Raw genomic sequence first — 27,016 nt, 5'->3', positions numbered from 1 at the left:
GTCTGTAGCGACTCGCTTGAATAAGAGAGAATGTTAAAAATTTCGCGCCATTGCTCCACAAATAAAAAGCCACTTAATAACGTGAGATAGTCGAAATGTTACCAGTTGATAACATATTTTACCTAGTGGATTTCAAGGAAGAGAAGAATTGATTTGCTTGCAAAGATTATATGGGAGTAAAGTTGGTCTCACAAAATACGAGTCCTTATCCGCTCCAATCCATTAATCCAGCCACCAAAACTGTGAAAAGAATGCTTATGAGAACTTCGCAGTTTGAGAGCTTAGGCTTAACTTCATTGAAATCAGGTCATAGAAAAAAGTGATAACTTGATTTTTCTTGCTACTCCACCTCAGCTTATAACTGGTACCTAGCAGGCGCATGAAATACTCGCAACTTTCAGCTCTTCCAATCAGTCGGTCCCAATGACATTTTAAAATACGAGTGATCTACATGAATACATAAATGAAGGGCAGTATAAAAAATTGGAGTTTTGATATTCTTGGAAATTTATTCCATTAGTTCACAACTGAAGAATAGCTGTGTTGTTTCCATTTTTATGAGAAACAGGGCAAGTTTTAAAAGAAAAAATCAATTTCGAGCTTTCAATTAGCTAAATATAATTTGATGTGCATAGATGAGTAAAAACGAAACTTAGATGGCTGCAAAACCGGATATATAGAAACAACTTTAGTATATATCATAGTTTAGATTGTCGCAGAGTAGAGTCGCATTTTATAGTAAGAGTCAAAAGGACGGTACCACTTGTCACACAGCTAACGAAACAATGGCTCTTTTGCGCGAAAAATTTGAAGGCCTAATAATCTCACGTCGCGGCGATGTCAATTGGCCGCCAAGATCATGTGATTTGACACCGTTGGACTTCTTTCTTTGGGGTTATTTGAAAGAAAAAGTGTACGTCGATAAGACAGCAACAATTCAAGAGCTAGAGGATGAGATAATTCGGCACATTAACGGCATAGAACCTCAATTATGCCTCAGCGTCATCGAAAATTTGGACCATCGGATGGATAAATTCACAACAGAGCTAAATGCAAGAACAAATTCAAGGCATAGCAGCACACGCCAGCCTTTAACTTGATGGAAATTCTATATAGAAATGTAGAAAAATGAGAAAAAAGTAAAAAAGAAGCAAAGCACTTTAAAGGGCAATAAATTTGATAAGTTTATACTTAATATTATACTTAAGTTACTGACACACATACTCACATACACTCGCATAATTATATGTACATACAACTCTTGAGCAAATTTGTAGATGAAATTACCTCATTGTTCCTCATTTCGCAAGAGTTTTTGTTGTACGAGTACAATTCTGCTTATTATGCAAATTTGCATTATTTCTGTGCAGTCGTTGCGATTACTGAGCGCATATAATAGTCGTAAATTTCCATTTCACTGCAAATGCGCTGACCACAAATTAAAGTCTACATACGCATATGTAAATGTGCCTGCATTATTTATGCGCTGCGTCATTTACAATTCCAAATTTATAGTATGTATTCAGCATTATTACTACAGAAAGGATGCGAGCAACTATTTAATGTATTCAAAGTAAATAGTAGATACATTTTAATATGAATTATATACCTATGTATATAATATCTGTATGTACATTAGGATGACCACAGTAAATAAACAAAAGAAATGTTCTTGATGTTACCTCCTGAACTTCATATATTGTTAAACAAAATGAACTCCTATTTTTTTATAAGACGATCAACCTTTTAACATAATTCAAACTATTTTAATCTATAAATATATATTTAGCAATAATGAAACGCGAACACCTTTCCAAAAAAAAAGCGTCACTTTTGAGCAAGGGGGTAAAATATCAGAATGTGCAAGTGATTCATTTTGAAAAACCGATAACAGAGTAATTTGCAAGTACTTTTTAACAAAAAAATATTTTCATAAGCAAAATATTCGTAGATCGATATTATTTAATTTCCTTTTTAGTTCCCTACACAAATGTTAAAAAAATGTTCTATTAAAAAAGTATAATTTTAACTTTTTTATACAGGAACGATGATGAAAAAAATTAAAAAACTACAATAACGCAAAATTCTAATCTCGAAGAATAAGTGTCTCATGCTAAAAAATTAAATAACAAAAATCTCGATAAAAAATTAATTAAAAGCAAAATAAAATAAATAAAATAGGTGCCTCTAATTATTGGCCATAGAACAAATTTAGGAAGCACCAACGAGGTAAGTTTCGTTATTTTTGCTTTTGTTCATATGCAATGCCAACTTATAAATTATACTCAGTTTCGTGACAAATTTAGGTTGTTAACAGTGAAATGGGGAGCTAAGAAAAATCGCATTGCACTACAAAAATGTGGTGAAAGTGCAAGTGAAATTTACGAATTGCTGAAAAAACTAAATATTTCGAGAATGTTTGTTTACCGAACGATCAATCATTTTTCCCAAAATAAGAAACAGCACAAAACAGGTCGTCCTCGCGTGGTTCGAACCAGTGCAGCATTAAAAGCCGTTCGAGAAAGAATTCGCAGAAATCCCCTTAGAAAGCACAAAATCCTGTCGAGGGAAATGAATGTATCGACCAAATCCATGCCAAGGCTAATTAGAGATTACCTCCACATGAAACCCCTCCGTCGCTGAACTGGTCATGATGGAAGCAGCTGCTTCGGTGGGACGCGGCCATTTTTTTCTCAGACGAATAAATGTTCACTGTTGATGAAGTTTTAAATAAGCAAAACGACAAAATCTATGCTAAAACTTCTAAAGACGCAAAAAATGTTCTAAGGGCTCAGGGTGGCCATCATCCAGCCTACGCAATGTTTTGATGGGCAGTGTTTTGTAAAGGCGTCACACCTCTTTATTTCTGCGAAGAACGAGCTGAGACCGGTGCAAAAGTGTACCAGGATAGTGTCTCAGAATGAGTGGTAAACAGTGGAGCAGTACTCTCTTCAATGAATAGCGTTGGATCTTCCCGCAAGATTTCCATACAGTCCATAAGGTAAAAACCACCCCGCAGTGGTTAAAAATCAATACTCCTGGGTTCATAGCCGCAGAAGATTGGCCGTCTGGAAGTCCAGATCTAAATCCATTGGATTACAGTTTGTAATCAGAAAATTGGAGAAAATGGCCTATCGAAAATCTCACAGAAATTCAGAGAGTCTCGAACAATCTTTGGTTCGAGCAGCGACGTTGATATCTATGGAAGCCGTGCGTGCTGCAATAGCTGAATGGCCTAATCGTTTGAAGGCTTGTGTGAAAGCAAATGGTTTAAGTGAAGGTGAATGGAGATTAAGTAAAAGTTTTGTTAAACTAACTTCATTACAAAAGTATTATAAGTTCATATCTGTAACAGTTAAAGGGCACAAAAGAGCATGAGGTCGAAGTGCAAGCCACTTGTAAATTCTATCCATCTAAAAAATATCGATAACGGACTTAACTTGTAACATAACTTATGGCAGGAATAAATACATTCTTTTAATATAAATTTTTACAATCCCGAGATTTTCAGAATTTCGGTATTACAACTCCAAAATTTTGGGGTTTGTACCTGGATTTAGGTATTAATTATTTTGCAACCACTTAGTGAAAAAAATGTCATCAATATTGTTCGAGAAACTCTCCTGCCATATTATAAGTAATATATAAATCGGTTTTAACCACAGCGTTTTATTTACAGTGGAAATGGTTTCATTAGTAACAAAACAATAGACAATAGTTTGTTATGTTAAGGTATTCGGAATCTTGACCTTTTGCATTTGACATACCGCTAAAGTCAGTCGCTAGCTCTCATTCAAATTAAAATGTAAAGTTACTCCTGTGTCTCTGGCCAAAACAACTTGAAGACTCCTGTGATTTCTACTTGCAAAATAATACGATAGTTTTGGATGCTTGCAAAACTTGATCACATCTTTTCGACATAGCTGTTTAACTTTTATCGCTAGCTCCTAAAAACTGTGAATAAACAGCAGAAGAGTATTCTGACTTCGTTTTGTGCAGGACAAAACTTTTTTAATATGGGTGGAACCTAGAATGTAAAGTCAGGTCATAATTTTATTATTTACATATATATATGTACATGTGTACATATTGCTTGATACAACACAAATATAAGTATTTATTTCATTTATGTAAAAAATTGATCATTGAACACAGGAAACCCATCTGAATTCTACTACAAAAGTGTTGTAATCTCAAAGTGGTTTTTATTTTTGCTATAAAAAAAGGGTTCCCTGTCTCCATTTCACATTTCTCGTAAGATAATAGAAATTCCGAAAATTCTGAGACTATTTTCCAATAATTCCTGGATTTTCGAGACTTAAAAAATACCGGGATTGGCATCCCTACTACATGCTGTTCAAGTGCATACATATACATTTAGTGAATATTAATAAGCTTACACATTTGTATGGCATTATTGTGCCTGGTATTTGATAAATACACTTATTCAATATATTTTTTTAATGAAACATTAATACGTTCGTAATGTTCGTGTATTTCATAGCGAACGGATGCGTCCAATTAATATTTAATTCTACTCATTAATGAAGTTATTCAATCAGTAAGAAATTCCTCATAAATATAAATTTCATTCATCGACAGGTAAATTTTTTATTATCATATATAAATAACGGAATTTTTTAAGTTGGGCAGGTCAAATAGCTATCGAAGTATCCCGAGACATTTGCGATGTGCATGGAGAAACTGTCATAGGTGAGTCCACAGCACGGAAATGGTTGCAAAGTTCAAAAATGGCGACTTTGGCATCGATGCCACGTCCCGCAGCTGAAGCCCTTCTGAATTCGATGAAGAACGTCTCAAATCACTTTTGAAGGAGAACAGTCGCCAAACCAGTCGTGAATTGGCGGAGAAAATGAACTGCGATCATAAAACGATTCCCAATCATCTTCATTCAATGGGATTTACCGATTTACCGAAAAATTGGGAGCCCAACGAAAAAAACAAAGAAGGTCACCTTCAAATTGCGTCTCAGCATCTCGCCTGCAATCGAGCAGCACGCGGTCAAAACCGCGCTTTTCGTGCCGAATCGTCACGAGAGATGAGAAATGGTGCCTATACATCAGCATGAAGCAAAGAAAGGAGTGAGTGGCTCCAAGAGATACGCCAAAAACGAGAGTCAAGCCGGATCTTCATCCAAAGAAGATCACCATATGTGTTTGGTGGGACTGGGAGGACATAGTGCACTGAGAAATGCTCGAAAAGAATACCACGGTCAACAAGGAGCTCTACATTTCCCAGCTACACTGTTTAAATGAGGATATTCGACCTAAAAGACCTGATCGACGTGGTTAAATTATACTCTTTCACGACAACGCCACGCCCCATGTTGCAAAAGTTGTCAAAGCCGCACTCCAAGAGCTCAAATAGGAGATCCTTTAGCATCCGCCGTATTCTTCGCACCTTGCATCGACCGATTACCATCTTAGTCACTCGCTGTCAAGCCATTAAAAATTGGCTCAACAACTTCTTTAACACCAGACCAGGCGATTTTTGGAGGTGCGGCATCAACAAATTGATCGAGAGGTTGTAAATAGCAACAGCGAATATATAGTTGATTAACCTATTGATATAATTATTGTTTTTTGTTTAAATAGAAGTCTTCGGTAAAAACGCTACGAACTTATTCCCCAACCTAATATTTACAAACCGGCATATACTGAACATCAAATGCAGGTACGAATCTTAGTTAAGAGCTCACTGGGTTGGTATCGAAAATATATACAAATTACATATATTTTATCCTCCATAAGTATATATAAGTTAGCCAGATAGCAGTGGCTAAATATCCCAAACAAATTTATTTATGGTCCAATTTGGATTGTGTTTAGGCTATGAATTAATAACGCTTGAAGAAATATTTTTTAAGAAAATGAGTTTTAGAGATATATTAAGAGAAAGAGAAAGTTTCCGATCCACTGTCAATATATCTGACCAATAATAACGCCTCCTTTATCTAAGCAGCGCTAGACTAAAATGGAGAAAGTGCTTTTTATTGCTATATATCTCTCAACATTCGGTGCCCTTGGTAGACATTTGTTGGCCCCATCAAGCGTAGGCCCTTCCTTTCGAGTTGATAAGAAATTGAGCTATCGTTCTGTTGGTGCTTTTCTGGCACGCGATAAGTTTCATACAAATTTTTAAAATTTTGGATCACAATAAACGGCTTTATATTGCGTGAGTGTAGGAAAAATATACACGTTGAATTAATTTTTTCGTTTGCCGACCTCCACATAAAATTAACCGTTTAAAAAAATTTAAGTACCAAATTGATTCTTGGGATGCATATTAATTACCCTTGTGCTGTGTGGATTATCCTTTTGAAAACAAGTAGCGGACAAAAACCCTTTTAAATTCAAAACAAAAAGATTTTAAAAAAATGTTGCTCCAGTCACGGTAGCGTGCAAACTTTTAACGATCGACCCAATTTTGGTGCAGATGTTCGCTGATATTAAACTTCAAAGCGATATTACCGGTATCGGTGATCCAATTTTTTCCAAAATAATTGATACTGCCGCTATAACTGGATGGGTTTGTGAATAACTACACCGGGTGCAGTAAATTTTACTCATCCAGTTCTTTGTAAAGCTTTGAAGGAAAAAATGGCCTATTGCGCTGAAAAACTTAAGGGGCATAGAAAAAAGTCAATAAAATTGGGAAACTAGAGCTACCTGCTAAAAACGGACCTCCACGTTCAGTCTAAAAAATCTTTTTTATTGTAAAGTGGTACGGTTAGTCGACATATCTCATTTCATATAAATTAGAACCTCATGCCCAAACTACTCGTTCAAGGGTCTGACCAAAAATTGCCCGCAGATCACGTTTGCCTAACGTCAGCAAGAGTTTACTTCTTTCTGATGGGTGTGAGAAGGAAGATTGTAGACGGCCACCTTTTGATAGGTTTAGAGTTTCTATGACGAAAATCGGCCAATGGAAGCAATTACAGTTTTGTGGTTTTTGAATGTAAGAACTGGTTAATTTCTTTTTATTTTAGAGGCGAAGGATAACCGTGCTTCTAATGGAATATTGAGAGTGAGACTTTAAATTATTCCATACATTTTTGATCATTTGGTCTTCTATTTCCATATTAAAGCAAACTTTGTTTTCAAAGACTTTTGAAGTTCGAAATTCTAATTTCAAACCAAGACTAAATTTTCTTTCCAAAATTTTTATAGATCATTTTCCTATGTAACATCATTTTTTTAATCGACTAATGCGTACTCATTTTCTCATTATCCTCTAAAAAAGAAGTTATATTCCCGGAACAGTTGCACAACGTCGACTGATCAACCATTCCTTCAAGCGAAAAAATTGTTGGAAATTATCAGACAAAAGTAATTTACAAATGTAACGCTTTTCTTTTCGACAGAAAAGGATAGCTTGCATTTGCGCAGGAACGAAGTCAAAGTGGTAAGTTTGTAACTGAAAACACTCCCCTACTTTCACACTCCAATTTAATTTGTTAATGTGTGTATAGTCACCACACTCACCCTCCCACCATAAACAAGAGTTACATAAGCTCTCTGCCTCTGCCTCTGCTGCAGCAATCGCGTTACAAAACTTCTCCATTCTACTATAAACACAAAATGAGCAATTTGACTACTTTTGTTTGCCCAATATAAAAAAAACTCGTTATCGACAGAAAACAATCAGAAACAAACTATTACCGTAGGAAAATACAGGCAGCGGTAATGAAATGCGAATGCGAATGGGAAAAGGGCAACAAAAAATGCGTTAAGTCAGTAAGGAAAGGACTCGTCATGCAATCGACATATAATCGATAACGCCGCGATAAACTAAGTATTTGCTGGTTGAATGGCTTCAAACGAGCTGTGCAGTCAGTCAGCAAGTCAGCGAAGCGGTCAAACAAAGAAATTTTACCAAGTATTGTATAAGTACTATGAAGTAACTGGAGGCAAAAGGAAACTAAGTATGTCTAGCAGACAGTCAGTGGGGCTGATGGAGTAAAGGATTTCAAGAAATAACTACTACAAGCACATGCAGGTTCTGCTGACTGTTGTAAAGTATTTGCCAATAATATGTTTGGCTGCTTCATCTCGTATTACTGCTAAAGCGTATTCGTAAAGTAGGGAAGTGCTGCGTCGTTGAATAGAATGAAATTTTGCTCAATCAATTGATTCAATCGGTAAATATTGATTTGGTCGCTTTTATGTTAGCGTATAGCAATTCGAAGTTTCTTCATCAAAGCAATTGCATATATGTATTACTGTTATAAGGATAAACATATACATGAATTGAAGTTCTGATGACTAGTCGCCTCAATTCTCATGCTGTGGACTACCGAGACAGATCCTTTAGTGTGGGCAATTCAGAAATGATTCAGATTTTTTGATTTGAGCTTTTGAAGCACGAAACCGTGAATACAATTTTGGAAAGTTGATTCGGTAGAATATGCAATAGTAAAACCCAGACGAGGCAGCTGCGTGGATTAAACGGTATTTCATAAAGGAAGCCATAAATTACAGCAAAAAAAAATATATTGTATATAATCTGCTCAAATATGAACGAGACTTTATCAATAAAACGGTCCGCGGATGACATATGGCAAAAATAAATTTTTTGTCGGATGGTAGGACTGTTATAAGCTTACATGGCAAATTTCAGCGTGATATGTCACATAGTTTGTTTTCTGTGCTACTGTAAACAAGTCAAGCTCGAGTGTGTTTTTCGAATTTAACGATTGAAATTCAAGTTGAACAAAGAATTTTTTTGAACTTTGTTATTCCAAAAAAAATTTCGGCTCCAGACGCCTTAAAACTGTTGCAGACAACATATGGGGACTTTGCTCTATCGCGTGCACGTGTTTTTCAGTGGTACAAATCGTTCAAAGAGGGCCGTTCATCGGTTGAAAACTTGCCTCATGAACGTCGTCCAGCAACATCAGTAAACGACGAAAAAATCGGAAAAGTAAAGGAAATTGTGCTTGAAAATCGCCGTGTGACCGAAAGAGAGATAGCTAGTAAGCTGAGCATATCAAATGTTCATACTATTATTCATGATGTCTTGGGCATGAGACGAGTGTCCGCGCGTCTTGTTCCAAAATTGTGGAATTTAATCTTACTGTTTTTAGAGTTTAGTAACTAATTTTTTATGTTAATTTTTTTAATGGTGGAAGTGATTATATATATGGACAAATCGTTTTTTTACTATTATATTTTTGGGGCTGAGGAATGAAAATTTGATGCCCGTTTCATTATAATACTTTTGTTATGCTAAATTATGTTACAGGGATAGTTTTATTATTTTGGTTAGAAACAATAGCAAATACCTGGAAAAAAATGTTTACGTCAAATGTTTAATGAGAAAAATAGCATTTTTGTAGAAAAGTGCATTTTTAATTAAAAAATAATAATTTACTTGCTGTGTTTTTTTATTTATCTTAATCAATTAAAAAAGATAGTGGTACGAACACAAACAATTGAGAAAAAAATTATGAAAATGGAAATTGATTTATAACATCTTGGGAATCGATTTTCGCTAAGTAAATACTATAAAAAAAGGCCTGGCATTGTATCATAAAACGATAGATATTTATTACTCACTAAAGCCTACAAAACTTTCTATGCTACTTCGGATATATAATTCTCACTTTGAACATTGCATTAATGCATTTTTGCCAAAAAATAAGGAAGTCATCTGCACTTTTTTGTCAGTATTCTACGGTGTATTTTTTAATTCTTTTATGTACTCGGTGAACTGAAAACGGGAGCCGGGTAGTGGTAATTTAATATTTCAAATAAGAAAAATGGTCAACTGCAGCCATATCGGTTGAATACCGCGATTGTTCGCTCATGTCTGTTGAATTTTTGCCAAGACATTCGTTCACAATGACTTCCTTGTTTTTTCCACTATGTATTATATTTTTATAAAAACACTTTTTTTAAGAATTTGCGCTCTTGCCGCATAATATACAAAAAAATATTCCTATTTAACGACGGATCTTTTATTTATTTTTTTATGTTTTGTTTCTTTGATCAAAAATTCATTAAGCATGGTGTTTAAAAAATAAATAAAGAAAGTTAATAAGTAATATAAAGAAAATGTTATTTTTTCAGTGCGTCGTTTTTAAGATTTATTTTCCCAACCCCCCAAGCCTCCACCCATATTTTTTCACTCACTTCCGTTCGTTGGCCCGAGTCAATCCGGCCAGCACAGATTTAATCTTCGTACATGTGTTTTTACTACAATAATATTTTGGCAAACATACGTAGAAATGTTTTTGTACTTACACAAGACAGCATACGTTTGGCGTGAATAGAAAAATCGTTTTCGAAAACACAATATTTCCGCTTCATTTAGAAAACTAGCGTTCAATAAAAGTTTATCTTAACGAATTGTTTACAGCTAACCTTGGGCTTTTTCACATACATATATGTGCGTATATATGTATGCATGTATAAAGAACCATTTTTTCTTATGACCCACAGTGCGTGTAAAAGGCCACAATGATTTAAACGGCAGCCATTGTGACATTGTAAATGTATGTGTGCTAAGTACGTATGTGAGTAGGTGTGTTAATTTGACATGAAATAGAATATATGTATGTGTGTTTTTTGCTAAAACCACCATCCGTTAGAATTGTTTAGAAGCACTGATTGTAGGCTGCCTGATTTGGCTGCTTGGCTTCCTGCCTGTTTGTTTGGTCGGTTGCCCAATTTTGGGAGCGCGAAAACTCAACCAACAGAAAAATCAATATCTTTATTACTGCATTGAAGCGGAAGCCAGAGAGTCAAATGCTGACAAAGCGTAGTTGCCGGTTGATTTCGGCGTCACTATTGTTGCTAGCAACAGCTACACCGCCACAGCAGCGATTTAGTGTTTTCAATTACTGTTCATACATGTAACAAAAAATAAATAAAATGCAAAAAAAAAAAAAAACAATTACAAAAAAACTTAAAACCTCACTAAAATGCTGCTATTTCTGTTGGTAGTAAAAGAGGGGTGAAAAAACATTGTGTTTGCGCGGGGCTTCGAATGCAGGGCAAATTAAATTTGCGAAAAATCAATGCATTGCAATTTTTTATTTTTTTTTGTTTTTATTTAACCATATTGATAACTTCATTGAGTGCTATAAAAAATGTTAAATAAATAAAATATTGTTAAAATTTATATGACTATGCATATATTTATGTATTATATATGTAAGAGTAGGCATACATGAACACAATGGGAATGGGTAAAATGTATATTTACATATATTTATTTGTATATTTAATCTTTGATAAATACGAGTATAAGCAAAAATAGGAGCATTGCGCTTTTACAAAATACTGTTTTCACCTACTTTCTTTTCACTCCTTTTTTGTGTTTTTTTTTTATTTTCCATAGCAACACCAATATCTCACGATTGCTTATCCATTTCCTGTTCTCTGCCAATTGTATTCACATGTTTGTGTTTCTTCTTTTTTTTCTTCTTTTTTATTTATTTATTCATGTATTTATGTTGGCGCTATTTTATTGATTGTTTGCCAGCTCGTTTTGCAAATCAACATTTTTTCAATTATTTCGCTGAAATGCACAAAGAAGAGTGAAAACCGAATATGTAGCAAAATGCTATAAAAGTTGTAAGAAAATTAAATGAGATTTTATAAATTTACACCAGCAGAATGTGAATGGATAAATGCGATATGAAAAGAAGGAGTTTCAAATGGTAGCATCTCGACTTTAATCTCTTCTTTGGCAGTATGTATTCTTTTTGAAAAGAACAACTCTAAAAATTAATTTATTATAAGTTCGATGTTCTTGCAAGCTTTTCGCTACACGAATCAATATAAGAAAATAACAAGCAATTTTAGATCGATGCCAAACATTCGTACAGATGAATGAGTAGAACTCGTACGTGTAGAAAGAAATGCAAGTTAAAAGAACGCATATGAAAGTAAGGTGCCCATACGAGTTTATGTTCTTAAATACAAATGGAATGAACAGAAACCTACTTTACGTTTATATTTCTATACCAATAAAACAAGGTCTCAAAATATTCCACTGAAGACTCCAATTAGCACAGGATTTTTTGAATTTTTCAACTCAAATTTGTTTCTACATAATTTACACAAACTTAATAAGCAGGCGTCCAATAAGCCAAAATATGTCAAAAAATCTTAAAATTAATTTCTAAACTGAAAAAAAATTAAAAATTACTCAAAGTTCAGGTTTTTTTTGTAATAAAACTCGGTTCTGCACTAATTAAGATTATCAATTAAAATTATTTGTATTAAAAAATTTTAATCAGAAGGAATATTTAAAAAAAAATTCTGTTTGTGTGTATGTTTGTTTATGTTCCAAACTCCATTAAGCAGAATAAATAGCAGGCAAAGCATAGGTGAAAAATATTTGCTCTCTAATTTCTATACCTGTTGATTTATTATTGTGCTACTTATTACTATTACACATACACCCTATCGGCAGATTTATAATTTTTAATGGAATCTGAACGCGTAAAAGTCAAGATAAATATTTTCATCACTCAAACTCATTTTCTTATTTAGTAAAAAAGATATTCAAAAACAAAATTGATGATTAATTTTGCGCTACCTAGTATACTTTTCCTTACCGGCAGAGCAGCGCATGCAGGGTATTTGCTACTCTAGCATTTCTGTGCACATATACATTAGGCCGGGTCGATTTTTTGGGAGGCAAAAAAATCGCCCATTGCTCTGTAAAAATCATATTCTAGGGATCAAAATAAGACACTTTGCCGAAGGAACCATACCTCTAAAACGAATTCTGATGTCCCCCAATTTGGGTCGAACTTTTTAGTTTCTTTTCTACAATATAACTCACTTTAATTAATTTTTTCATTAACATATGTTCTGGCTAAATAAATTTCTTAAGAGAACAAATAGATATTATTATCTATATATATAAAAAGAAGTTACATTTCCTTGGTAATCTTATAACTCAAGAGCCGCCGAACCGATTGACACAAAAATTGTAGAGTTTTTTTCTATCTTTGTGGAGGTGGTTTGTGTGAAGTTTGATTGAAATTGGTGCAGCCGTTTCTGAGTTATGACATTTTATGTGAGTAATGGCTTCCTCTCATACGAAATGCCTGTATGGGAAAAACAACAACAAATACACAGCCGCTTATGAGCGTTTCTGTTGTACTGTTGTGGTTGTAAGTGTATTATGTTAATATTAATTTTGGACGAAAATATAAAAAAAACTGGAGCATTCAAGGAACTGGAAAAACATTTTTAACTTTATTTATTTTAGCATAATTTATTTAGCGTAAAAAATTGAAATGGAAATTAAAGAATCAAAGTTTAATTACAAGTTTTTATCGGCTCTTTCACTACCTGTATATAGGTGACCACCACAATCAAATTTTAAAAAAGTACAGAAAAGTCTATTCTGACATCTTTAGAAAGCATGTTGAATGAAAAAAATCAACTAATTCAACTGTTTAAACATTTTACGAGTTCTATAAAGAAAACTTAGTATGAAAAATTTCTTGCGATATAAAAAAAAAATTTATGTATGGTGGTGCGAAGCCCACTGGGAAATGCTAGTAAATAAATAAAAATAAAGAAAAAACATAGCCATTTAGCTGATTTTTTCATGTAAAGGCCAAAAATGGTGATATTCGTGAATTCGTTTTAGAGGTATGGTTCCTTCGGCAAAGTTTCTTATTTTGATCCCTAGAATACGATTTTCACAGAGCAATGAGCGATTTTTAAATCGACCCGCCCTAATATACATATATAGCGCCCATTTGCTGCCGGAGTGAACTGGCATTTACCACAAGCTCTTCTTTTATGGCGGCTGTATCTGTTAAAAGTAACTCATTAGATGGAAAAGTGTATTTAAATATGTAATATATATCTGAGTTAAGCAGAAAAAAACGCAGAGAGCCATATCAGGTGAATGGTGCGTTATCATGGTGCAAAGTCCATGAGTTGTTATCACACAAATCCTTTCTTTTTTGGCAAATCACTTCACATAAGCGACTCATAACACCCAAATCATAGTCCTGAGTAACTGTCTGATCTTCAGGCAACAATTCATTGTGTACAATACCGTTATAAAAACCGTGAGCATATATTTCTTTTTTGACTCAAAGTGACGTGGTTGTTTTGGTCTTGCTTCATTTGGAGCTCTCCCTTGAATCCATTGATATTTGGATTGTATGCCGTACTCATAGATCCACGTCTCGTCCCAAGTAGCGATGTGTTTGATGAATTTTAGTCATGTATTAGGCGATATCAACGATGTCTAGTCAAAATTGGCTACAATTTTGATGTGGTGCCATTTAATCGCAGGGTGTATTAGCGGCACGTAAAATTTGAATGCATTATCACTTATTTCACAAGTTCAAAAAATCAAATCAAATCAGAATAAGAGCAACAGCTGATTTTCCAAAAGAGTCACATTAAGTCAAATAAGAACCATTCGCCAACTTTAAAGTATGAAAGCTTCTGAGCTTGGAGTTACGCCTAACCCTATTAACCCAGAATAAGTACTTCATATTTGATCAAATCTTGTCCTAATTTAGCTTATAAGGCTTAACAAAATCAGCTCTCAGTTATTAGTTGTTGGATCTAATTCTCATGCGCCTTAGTTTCATATTTCTACTCTAATGAGCATTTTCTGACAAAACATACATTGCTTGACCTACAAACTAATCTCTTTTACAATGCATGTGTGAGTAATCGATAATTTTGTTGTTCCTCATACACATGCTCGTAATTTCAATGAAACTAAAGCCCAGAGAAACATGAGCCAAAATCAGAGCTTAACTTATCATCTCATCCATAGTTTCATATGGACTCGCAATAACACACATTTATAATACATATAAACAAATATATATCCAAGCATATACATGCATATACTCGTCTGCGCTTGACTGCTTGCTGTACTAAAACTATGCACACCGCGCGCACACACACACTTATGAATCATGCAAGGCAGTCGAGTAGTCACTGGTGAGCGAAAAGTTAAAGGGGAAGACAGCTCAGTTTTTGCGTGTGGCGAATAAATAAATATGGATTAAAGCTTTGATAATACTATGGTAGTAAATATATTTGCTTTGTTTTTGGTTTTTTTTTTTTTTTGCCTTTTCGTGCAATCAAAAGCATATCTGGAATAAGAAAACAAGAAAGTTCAAAACACGCTAAAGTATAAGCAAGCAGGGATAACTATGCAGGTATTTGAACTCGTACATCTACTACCTATACAATTATCTGTAAGAAATACCATGTAGATATTATAAGCGAGCAACGGTGCAGATAGCGTGCAGACATGCCCGGTTTAACAAGAATTCGAGCTCAAGAAGAAGAAAACTGAAAGTGGGCTAAGGCAGATTTAAGTTGTCTTGAAAGTAACAAAACTATTTAAAAATGCGTATTTGTGCGTACACGTGTGAATGTGTGTGTGTTTGAATTGCCACGCTTGATGGCACATACGCATACGCATTTATCAAAAACTTTGTACCGCCATGCGCCAAGTGCAAAAATTTGTACGTAATAACGTAAATTATATCTGTATCCTTGATAGAGACTACAAAACTTTAGATTGGCACAAGGGAGAAGCAAACAAGAAGCTCCAAATGAAAGTAAAACACAAACTGAAAAAAGGAAACAAGGGAAAAGGGAAAAATAAAAACATGTTAAAAGAAAATTCTCTAACTTTTTAGGTACTTTTTTTTAGTTTCTTTTATTTTACTTCACTTTTATCTTTCTTCGCCAAATTGCGATGGGAATCTCAGTAGTTGAGTACAAGTTTAAGCAAACAAAGAAAAAAAACTAGACTAGTACATGAGCAAAGTGAATGTGATATGTGTTCCAAGTTCATTTATATATGCCAAAGAAAATCGCAAACGCTTCGCATGCCTCTACTAGTAAAGGGTGCTTTAAAAGTATTCACATTTTGTTTAACAAAGTTTCTTTTGATAGCCAATTTCTTTTTCATCATTTTGTTAACTACTGTACTTTTAGTAGTTTGTGCGTGAGCAACGTTCCGTAGGTCAGGGTTCCAAGCCCACAGTGAAAACAAAATATTCATTTATACAAAAAATACTTTTTTAAAAGCGGTCGCACCTTGAATGGTACTGGGAAGTAACCATTGATAGGGCAATATCAGACAAATACCAAATAAAAAGTTGGGCTCAACTCCTAACAAGCTGTGTACGTGCATTTGCAAGTTGTATTTATGCATACAAGGTGGCGTGAAATTAATCACTCTATCGGAATATTTAAAATTTTTGCAATTGGCGTCATACGTCAATCATATTTGACACTTGCGAACTATACAGGTGCAGTGTACAAGCGACGAGCAATGGAGCACTTAAAAGTCATATAAATATTTCCATCACTCAAAATGAATATTTTTTATTGAATGAATTAGTTATCTACCTTGTACATAATACTAGCTGACCCGGCGAACTTGGTTCCGCCTTATAAATATAATTGACGCGTACACCCTTTCTGGGTATTTGGCCGAGCTCCTCCTCCTTTTTGTGGTATGCGTCTTGATGTTGTTAAGTTGTCAAGACGCACACCACAAATAGGAGGAGGAGCTCGGCCAAACACCCAAAAATAGTGCTCACGCCAATCATATATATATGTATATTGTATATCTTGATGTTGTTCCACAAATGGAGAGACCTACAGTTTCAAGCCGAGCCCGTTCGGAGGGCAGATATTTTTATGAGGAGCTTTTTCATGGCAGAAATACACTCGGAGGTTTGCCATTGCCTGCCGAGGAGCGACCGCTATTAGAAAAATGTTTCTTGATTCCGCCTTAGAGGCAATAAATAAGCAGATTTTGGATTTTATTAAGTCCAATTTTTTTACTAGGAAATATATGTAAATAAAAAATCAAGTATTTTAATGATTCTTTATTGCCCATGTCTTTTGGTGCATAGGTTGCATTTAAGCACCTTGCGATACATGACTATTTTTTGGTTTATTGTCAGGCGCAAGAATAAATAACGCATAGGGTCTTCCGACTCATGAACATGCCACATATAATGGACCCTGGGAAAAACATGGATTTTCTAGATTCAGACCACAAACTTTCTAGAATTGGGCTTGTGATTTGTTAATGGGCATGGCGAATGCAGGGCGAATCGGAAATTGAAGTTTTTTAAACTCAAACGGCATATCGATTGGGATCATCGGGAACCTCTGAATGAGAACTTCCTCACCTTCAAATTTTCCCTTGAGTATCGTCATTGCTCATCAATTTACTTACGTTTACCGTTGCACAGTTTGGATTGTTTTATGTTTCGAAGGATGCTTACTACGGAGCCAACCCTTTGGGCGTAAATTGTGCGGTGGTAAGCCAGGCACATCCAAGGAGTTTAAAAATTCAATGGGATAGTTGTTGGCTTCATCTTCACGGTCAATGAATTTGAATGAATGCATTGTTCCAATGATATCATTTTGAATTATGTAGTTTAGGTCATCTACATCTTAATATTAGCCGCTAAAACTGCTCGCTCACTCAACCATTCATTATTTTTGTTGTTATTAATGATGTTTGGGAATACTTTATCGATAAGTTCGTCTCTCGATGAAACAAAGTTACAGAAATTCTGAAGAAATGAAATCAATCCGCTCGATTCGTCGACAGGTACTCGACCATTACCGATAGTCAGTAATTGCTTAGAGAAATCTTCAGTAGATGTATCATTAAGTAATGCAACTCTCATGTTTGTTGTCAGCAAAAGTTTCTTCACATAGCGCCATAGACGATTTGAGGCAAGCGTTTATTTCGTCAGCAGCCGTTGATCTTGGAATTACTGGCACTGCTTGGCGAAAGTCGCCAGACAGTAAAATTATTGCGCCTCCAAAAAAGTCAATAATGGCAATTTCACTCATCCACTAAGGCAGCACAATCCGGGCGTTTCTCCCGAAAACTTCAATGCGTCACAGTACTCGGAAACAATGTTCATTGGCTCAATGCAAACGCTAGGATGCAAGCAGTAATCAGTGTTGCAATCATATCGAAACTCTGCTCGATTCAAATCAGCACTTGATAATTCTCTTCTTGTGCGCCAAGAATGATCTACTTGTTGATCTCTGTTATTCGCTCCACGATTTCGCATTGCCAACCGAGCCGTTTCACGGGCTGCCTCGCTGTGGTCTTGTGATTGAGAAGCACGAAGTCGAGCCATACTAACGCGGCGCTCTTCACGGGCAATTCCTTGTGCTTCTTCAGTCCTTTCATTCGCAATGTTTCGTACCTTTCTTGTTACGGCTTTGTCGGGAAAGATTCGATCGTCTTGGTCGCGGCATTGATAATGATGATTCAAAGAGAATACAAATTACTGTGACTATATATTTCTGACAAATTTTATATTACCAATTTTCTACTTAACCATAGACAAAATTACGTTTAGCTGTCATTTGCGTTTTGTTATTCCATATCAGATGCGTTTTTGTTATACCACATTTTATAGTGACTTCACGGAAATGCGTTCGAATGGGATAAAAAATAACCTATGTCCGTCTCCTGGTTCTAAGCTACCTCTCCACCAATTTTCAGCCAAATCGGTTCAGCCGTTCTCGAGTTAGAAAGAGTGTAACTAACATGACTTTCTTTTATATATATAATACTATAAAGTGGCTGATTATTATTTACCGCTAGTATGCAGCGTAGTTTATAAAACGAAATCCTTTTTCCAAATTTTTGTATACTCTCTTTTCTCCTCCAGCTTTATAAATTTGCTTCAAAGAATTTCTATCATCAACTTTAGCCGACTAGCGAGATTCTGAAAACTTCCTGCAACATATCCCATTGTTTAAATTGAAATGCAATCATCTTGGATGATACAATATAATGGGAGCAGATAAGTAAATTCAAAATTTGTATATATTATATATTAAATGTCCACGTCCATAAGTAAAATCCGCCGAACATTCAATTCATGAATGCCTAGTTATTGAGAACTTCGAGATATCGATGTTGAATATTGTTCAGCAACAGTTCCTTGAAATTCTTTCACCAGCCTTCGAATTGCCTACTCATTCGGGCGATTATTTCCACCAACACAAATTACGAATTTTGCAATGTGTTATTTATAGAGATCGACCATTTTCATAATAAGTTTAAATAACATTAGCACGTTGCTCTATCGTGTAAAACTTTACATCTGTCTACTTAAAAAATGCCACAGATCACAGAAGGTACCGTCTAGGAGTTATTCACTACTGCCATATAGGCGTCACTTTTGAAAACCCTTTATATGCAAAATCTTTCAATATCTTGTAAATGAGGCTTTGTAAATTTATTTTGATTTTAATTTGCTTAAAATCATCTTTGGTACCAGCTTGATGAAGCTTTAAATTTATTCACTATTTCTAAGCTAAAAACCAGGTGCTAATTCGATTACGATTAAATAAACTAAAGTTTTTCTTAAAGCTCAATTTAACAAATTAAGATGTGGCTTTATTTTGAGAAAGATTATGCGTCATCGCATTGATAATTAACGCAATATTAAAAAGACGTGCCGAATTTCAGATCAAAATTTTCTTTGAGTGCTGAAATCATGAAAGAAAACGTTTTCTTGTAAAATTTATTTTTTCTCTCCCATCTTTTTGTGATTTGGACTCGTTGCACTCTCAATCGAAAATAGTAAGGATATAAGTAGAATTTTTGTTTATTTCTAGAGTTATAAAAACAGGGTTAATTTGCAATACTCAGCTCTCGGTTGATTATCTGTCGGTCTCTCTCATGCTATTCATAACTCTAACATTACACTCGCACTACAACTCACGTTACACATAAGTCGTGCGGAACATGTTTTAGCGAACACTCCAAGAGCCACCTCATTGGATATTTTCAATTCTTATATGACATAACTTCAAGGTTTCAAGGCTGCAATGCCATAAAGTAGGACGGAAATTATGATATATGCAGACTACGTTGTTTTTGTATGTATGTCGACGGAGATATTTTATTGTTATTTTGCTTACTCAGTGTAAAGTAGCACCAGCTGTCAAGAGGATTCGTTCGCTTGAACGAGCAGTGTATAATACCGAAAATATTATGGCGCTAGCATAAATGTGATAACATTCTTCCGCAGCTGGCATTAATGACAGACACGAGTCAACATACAATAACTATTCACACCTTTTATATTTATAATTTTCGTTCTAGTAAATGAAAGAAAGAAAATACAACTCAGCTATCAAAATATGTAATAGTGAAGATACACGAATTGGTGAATGAAAGCGTGTACAGCCTCAAATGTATTACGTCAATTTGCTGTTAAATAAGTATCAAAATAAAAATAAGTATATTTGCTTACAGCTTAATAGGTTCGAATACCAACTATATTTCACCCATGTGAAGGGCGAATATTTGCAAGTGTAGGTGAATATTCTCTACTCGGCAATACCAAACGATTTTGGCTTAGTGTTGAACACATTAAGCCATACTTATACAACATAAATGTGTGTGTATTATGCAGTACACATATTGTATATGTACATGCTCTTTTATGTAGATGTATGAGAAAAAAAATAAACAATACGTTTACTACCAACATACAGAATAATGAATACTGAGTAGACAAATGAATTTACAGCTCGCTGGTCATGTGAGTCGCAGCCAACCTGGCTAAAGGATTACAAAGGTTTCATGGGAAAGTTAAGCTACACCATATCTAACTGGTGCATTACGAGCACTAAGCTATAACTCGGCAGATGGGTATTGGAACGAAGTTGATTGGTTCGTTTGTTGTTCACTTGATTACCTCATAAAGCCTCCAATATTCATAGACGGGTAAATATGATGTTACCATCTCTTCACATAGTCATGCGCATATCCATACATACATATATACTGTATACTGCGGTTTTATATATGAATGTAGAGCATATTGGCCACAGTTATGTGTGGGTGTTCATAAGAAGTAAGCAAAAGGGTTTCGATGTGCATGTGAGCATTAGTGGCCAAAATTAGCGCAGCTGATGTATTTATAAATATTTAAGTCAACATAAAATTGGGTTAAAATTAAAAAAAAAATACACACCACAATTTTTTTTTATTGTATTATGTTAACATTGATGAGTTTCAATAAATTTTAGAGAAATATTTATGCGAAAATAAATTATTTTCCTTGAAAGCGGCCAGAATCCGAACCAGAGAAACATTGGTTAAAAATTGATAATTAACTAACAAAATAATAGGATTTTTAGAATTTGTTTGTTTGTATCTTATACAACTACGAAATATACTTAATTCAATATGACATAACAATATTCATTAAATCACGAGGAAATTGAAAAATTTCTGGCTGAGGTCGATGACATTATTGGATCGGCTGAGGATGATGATGCTATTGACGAACCTGTGTCTGACTTGGGAGAGCTAAGTGAAGGTCGAAATTTTTCTGAAGTCTTTTCTTCAGAGGAAGATGAAAACCCGTCAAATATTTTGCGTAATAGAATTAGGAAAAGACCTAAGTCTCTTAGATACGGACAAAATATTGTGCATCAAGTGTATGGCCCTACTCGCTTGTCCAAAAAAATCATGGACATACTAGCAGTTTTCAAACTGAATGTATAATTGTAGAAGCTGTTCAGTGGACCAACGTCGAAATCAACAAATGTTCTTGTTATAATACCACTGATGCAGCTCAAGTATTTAGAATAAACAAACGGTGTGCAAATTGAAGCTTTGGTTGGTATGTTAGTCCTAACAGCTGCCTTGAAAGATAATCACCTCACATATACAGAGTTATTTCATCCCTCCTAATCTGGATCTAAATGACTCGATTCAGATTCATATTTTGAATATCCTGTTCGAGATTTGATGGAAAACCAGAACGCATTCAGTTTACAGCAGACACATGTTCTCCAATAAAGAAAGTAGGGGAAATCATTATTCAGCAATGAGAGTTGGAAACTAATAAAAAATGAAAAACTTGCTCGATTTGTCGAGCGTCCAAACAGCGAATGACTAACATAAATCTGTATGTGCCAAATGTCAAAAAAGCTTGTCTGGAGAGCATAAAATATATATCTGTGCCTCATGTGAAAATAAAGTCTAAAACTTATAAAACAGAGTTTTTATTTTAGACTTAAGCGTGAAATGTACCTTCAGAACTAACTTATGAAATGCTATTCTGGGTAAAGATTTTAAAGTTTATCGGTTTCAATTTTATTCCATAAAATGCTTATTAAGTTATAAAAAAATATAAATAAAATTCAATACTTGTGAGAGATTATATCTATTTCATGTGGCCCTCGTATTGGTGAGGATATATCCTCTAAATTGTCGACAAAATGAAAAGCTAGGTATACAACATTTATAGTTTAAAGTGCAGAAAATGTGGTTTTCGTCTCATAGTGTTTCGGTTTGCTACCCAAATATCAATGAATGAACAACCAATTCCAGTACCAATATTTGGAAACACTTTAGGTTGGGAACTGAAGTAGACACGAAGCTAGGCTAGTAGCAGCATCAATTAAAATAATCCCATTGCCAATATCTAATACTTATATAGAAGAAGTGTCCGCCAATTTATAATTTTTTAACGCCATTCGAATTTTCGTTGTTAACCTGAGAGTTCTCATATAACCCCACAAACTCTATGCCTCTGAAGAAGCTTTTACTTTATCAGCAGCATCCGACTTACAGCATCTGGCGAAAATTTCCGTACCTGAAACGCCGTTCCGAATGTTGGGCAAATTTTCCCACGTTCTATCGAGTATATCTAATGAGGGTGCACACGCCATTGGCACATTAAATCCAATTGATTGCCTTGTAATTATGTAGTACTTTTGTCGTTCGTGGTAATGTAGTAGGCTGCGGTTTTTCTCTCGTTTGCAAATTCAGTAGGATTAGCTGTTTTGCTGCCTTCTAACAATAAAGCAGCAATCCTAAATGATTCAACAATCAGCGTAATTTGACTTCGTGCGTAAATCAAAGCTAGAATCAATGAAATTAAAAGCTGTTTGCCAATTTGCTAGGTATGATAGAACGAGAAAGAAGATTCCTCCGCAGCCGTCATTGATTGCTTTCATCAATGTTTTGTAAGCGGTTTTCTGCTGCTAATTTTAAATTGGCACGTTTTCTTCATGCAGATTAGCACAACACAAAACATGTCAGTATCATTTCCGCTCTGAATCGAAATATCGATGGACTGCTTGGGGTGATTCGACGGTGGCTTTCATAATTCATGCAACCTCTTAACGGACATCATCAAGCACAAATCCTCTATAGAAATCAACACAACGTTGTACGAGGTGTATACAAAAAGTATCGCGAATTTTGTGACTTTTCAAATATTATTTATTTATTCGTTAATATCTATTTTGTCCCCTTCAAAGTAATCCCCATGAGATATTATGCACTTGTGCCAACGTTTTTTCCAATCTTCGAAACACTTCAAAAAAACATGTTTTTTATCTTATTCAGGTCCTCCTTCGATGCCGTCTTTATCTCGTCAATCGTAGCGTAGCGTCGTCCTTTCATGGGCCTCTTCAGCTTCGGGAACAAGAAAAAGTCGCAAGAGGCCAAAATCTGGGGAATACGATGGCTGTGGCATCACTAGTGTGTTGTTTTTGGCCAATAAGTCGCGCACAAGCAACGATGTGTGAGCAGGGGCGTTATCGTGATGCAAGAACCAATTTTTGTCTTCCACAAACTCGGGCGTTTCTGGCGGATTACTTTGCGCAAATTGCGCATAACTTGCAGGTAATATTCCTTATTGGCCATTTCACCCTGCGGCAAGAAGTCATGATGCACAACGCCCTGTGATCGAAAAAAACGGTAAGCAAAACTTTCGCGCTCTTTTCGGTCTTGGTTCGTGCGGCAGTTTTCATTGAGATGATTGAGCTTTGCTTTCCACGTGATAACCATAAACCCACGATTCGTCACCAGCTATGACCTCTGGAGCAAATTTCGGTCGTCGCGGACCTCCAACATCTCATTAGGAATGTTCATGCGATGCTGATTTTGGTCGAAATTGAGCAGTTTTGGCCCAAATAATGCCCAACTCATTGAAAAAATCGATTGGGGCGAGCCAATCGATATGTCTAGGTCTTCAGAAACTTCTCTAACGGTAATTCGACGATTGGCCAATACCATTTTCTTCACTTCATAAATTTTTTTATCTGTAGTTGAAGTGCTCGGGCGTCCGGCACGCTTTTCGTCGTTCACATCTTCTCGGCCTTCTGAGAACATTTTGTACCACAGATAAACGTTGATTTGGTCCAAAGTAGCTTCTCCGTATGACACAGTCAAAATTCGGAATGCATCCGCGCACTTAATTTCGTTTTTAACACAAAATTAGATTTCGAATATACGTAACCTGCGAAAATTCAAAATGCGCGATACTTTTTGAACACATCTCGTATTTCGTTACAGTTACTGAGAAACCCACGGCATGAACGTAAAAGGGTGGTGAAATGTTTTGAAACCACTGGGCATAAAATAAAAGTGTACTGCCCACATTAGTTAAAAAGCTAATAAATATCTGATTGAAGCAGCCATAATCTTAGCAAAATTTTGCTTCTCAGAATATTACTTATTCAATTCAAGCACACTCAGATTACCGGGGCCCCTTATATTAACCCATCTTCTACCGGTAATAGATTCCGTGTAGATAATTGCGTGAAATTGTGTGTGGTTGGTATTAAAGGACTCCTGATCACCTTTACAAATTTTCAGACCAATAGGTCTTCCGGATGCACCAGGACAGACTGTTGCGAAAACGCAACGCTGGCTGAAACGCTGTGATCTTATTCATAGAAATAATATAACTTACGCAGAGTTGTAGTTGGGTATTTTTTTGAATTTTCTTTATTAATATAGTTGTATTTTGTTAAGTTTACAATGTAATAGTTTTGCAATATTTTAAAAAAAACATTATTTTTTCTTATTTCCTAAATCTGTATGGTATTCATCAAAACATTTTGGATGCAATCTCAAATTACATTTTTTACATTCATAAACAGTTTGTGAGTGACACTTAGCACATCTTTTACGTTTGTTGCCTGGAGCTTTCCATACGACATGATCACGAACATTTATGCGAGGTAAATGGACTGGTCTCTCTGCTTCTTCGATGACTGATGAATCACTTATTTCATCAGAAACTTCTTCACAATATAAAAGTAAAGATTCTGCAATTTCAGTTTTAAAAGAAATTTGAGACATATGGCGAGTTCCTTCTGCCTTACAAATCAGGCAATGAATTTTCCATGCGTTAACAGTGGTACTATTGATTGAATTAGTCCATAACGGCCACCACCATTTTTTTCCACGAATACCAACGCGATAGTTAGCTACGGCATTATCATGTAGGTCTACCCCTCCCATGTGTTGATTGTAGTCATGAATAAGTCCAGGTTGTTCAACAGATACTTTTTCCTTCTCGGCTTTGCACCAACGTTGTGAGACAGCTAGTGGGTCGACAGACTTGAAATTAGAAATGACTGTCACTTCTGCATTATCTTGCCAACGAGCAACAAATAATTTATTATTTATCTCGGAGCAGTAGTCGTATTGGTGTTTTTTCAGTTTTTTTCCAGTGCTTAGCAATTTCTCTGCACCTCTAAGACGATTTGATCTTACAGTTCCTGTTGCTCTGAAACGTTTTTCACTCAACAAACAAAACAAATAGTATGACGAAAAAAAATTATCAAAATATATGGCATGGTTATCTGCATTTCGAACGTTTTCTAACAATGATAGAACAACAGAAGCGCCTAAGCCCACATTCTTGTCATAAGGTACAGTCGATCCTCCATATGGTGCTACTGCATATAAATAACCGCTGTCTGAACAAAGAGCCCAATACTTGAAACCAAATCGAATTGGTTTGTTACGAATAAACATTTTGCACGAATGTCGACCAAAATATGGTATCATTTGTTCATCAATTGACAGAAACGTTTCAAAAACTCCAAACTGCATGTACTTACGATTCAGTGCATCAATAAGTGGACGAACTTTAGCAAATCTGTCTGTGGCATCAATGCCATAATTGTCCATTAGATGAAATATTCTTTTGATCAACTGGAAGTTATTACGTGATAAAGCTTGCTTTACTATAGGTATACCAAGTGTTTGCTGTGAACTCCAATAATGTCCAACGTGAGGCACTTTATGATAACCACTTAGTATCAAAATTCCGATGAAACGATATATCTGTTGTTTGCTAATATCCACTACGATATTATTTTGGTGAGCATACATATTTGTATTCACGACCAGCATTTCCATTATTTCTTCGTCGAAGAACTGCAGAAACAATTCAAATGGTGTTTTGCCACCTGAAAGAAAAATTTTATGAGCCAAAAATTATTATAGGAATAAAATATTCAGACTCACTCATAGAAACAACAATATTGCTTTTTAAAGATTCCACACCTGATTCGTCAGGGGGTCCAAATTTAAAGTCAATTCGTTTGGTTTTTTTCCAGTTTGGTGTACCGAAATCTTTTTCTACTGTGTACCTAGTTATTTTTGCAGAACAGGATGGTCCATCATCAGGTATTCCAACTAAGCATGACGGCGGAGACGCAAAATCTTCCACATCTAATTTATGTTCGACCTCCAACTCTCCACAAACATCCGTCATAGCTGGTACCTCTGTTATCATCTCATTATCGTCAATAAGTTCTTCGTCACTTACAGCATCAATATCTGCTGGTGGAATATATACGACAGAAGTTATTTTTTTCGAAATAGGCTCAACAATTTTCATTTGTTTAGCTGAAACTACTTCGCCTTCATCCTCACTGCTCGAAGTATTTATGTAGGATTCTATTTCCCCAATGGTTAAAAAACGTCGACGATCCATTACTCTTCAATAAAGAATTAAGTAAGGGTACAAAATTTTGACAAAAAATATCAAGAGCACATTAGTCTTACCAAAACGATAAAAGCTTCCAACGAAATACTTCTAAATGTATTTTTACTTGCACAAATAAAAATTATAGCACTTATGGTGCAAATTGCCATATGAAAATGACATAAACATCAATTTTCCCGCCAAAAATAATGTCATCAAAAC

The 27,016-nt window shown here is 35.2% G+C and overlaps 1 protein-coding gene across 1 annotated transcript in view; it reads right to left on the bottom strand.

Annotated features, from left to right (window-relative positions):
* The window catches only part of LOC129244207 (piggyBac transposable element-derived protein 3-like), an 85,248-nt gene extending 58,445 nt beyond the window's left edge, over nt 1–26,803 (bottom strand). The window contains exons 1-2 of the mRNA XM_054881821.1: nt 26,332–26,803; nt 25,923–26,273 (exon numbers count right to left, since the gene is read on the bottom strand). Coding sequence (XP_054737796.1) covers nt 25,923–26,273; nt 26,332–26,803 — 823 coding nt within the window. The remainder of the gene's footprint in view (nt 1–25,922; nt 26,274–26,331) is intronic.
* Between the last annotated feature and the right edge of the window lie 213 nt (nt 26,804–27,016).

Source organism: Anastrepha obliqua, chromosome 4 (genome assembly GCF_027943255.1).
Source record: "Anastrepha obliqua isolate idAnaObli1 chromosome 4, idAnaObli1_1.0, whole genome shotgun sequence".
Lineage (NCBI taxonomy): Eukaryota > Metazoa > Arthropoda > Insecta > Diptera > Tephritidae > Anastrepha > Anastrepha obliqua.
This window is presented reverse-complemented; position numbering and strand designations above follow the sequence as displayed.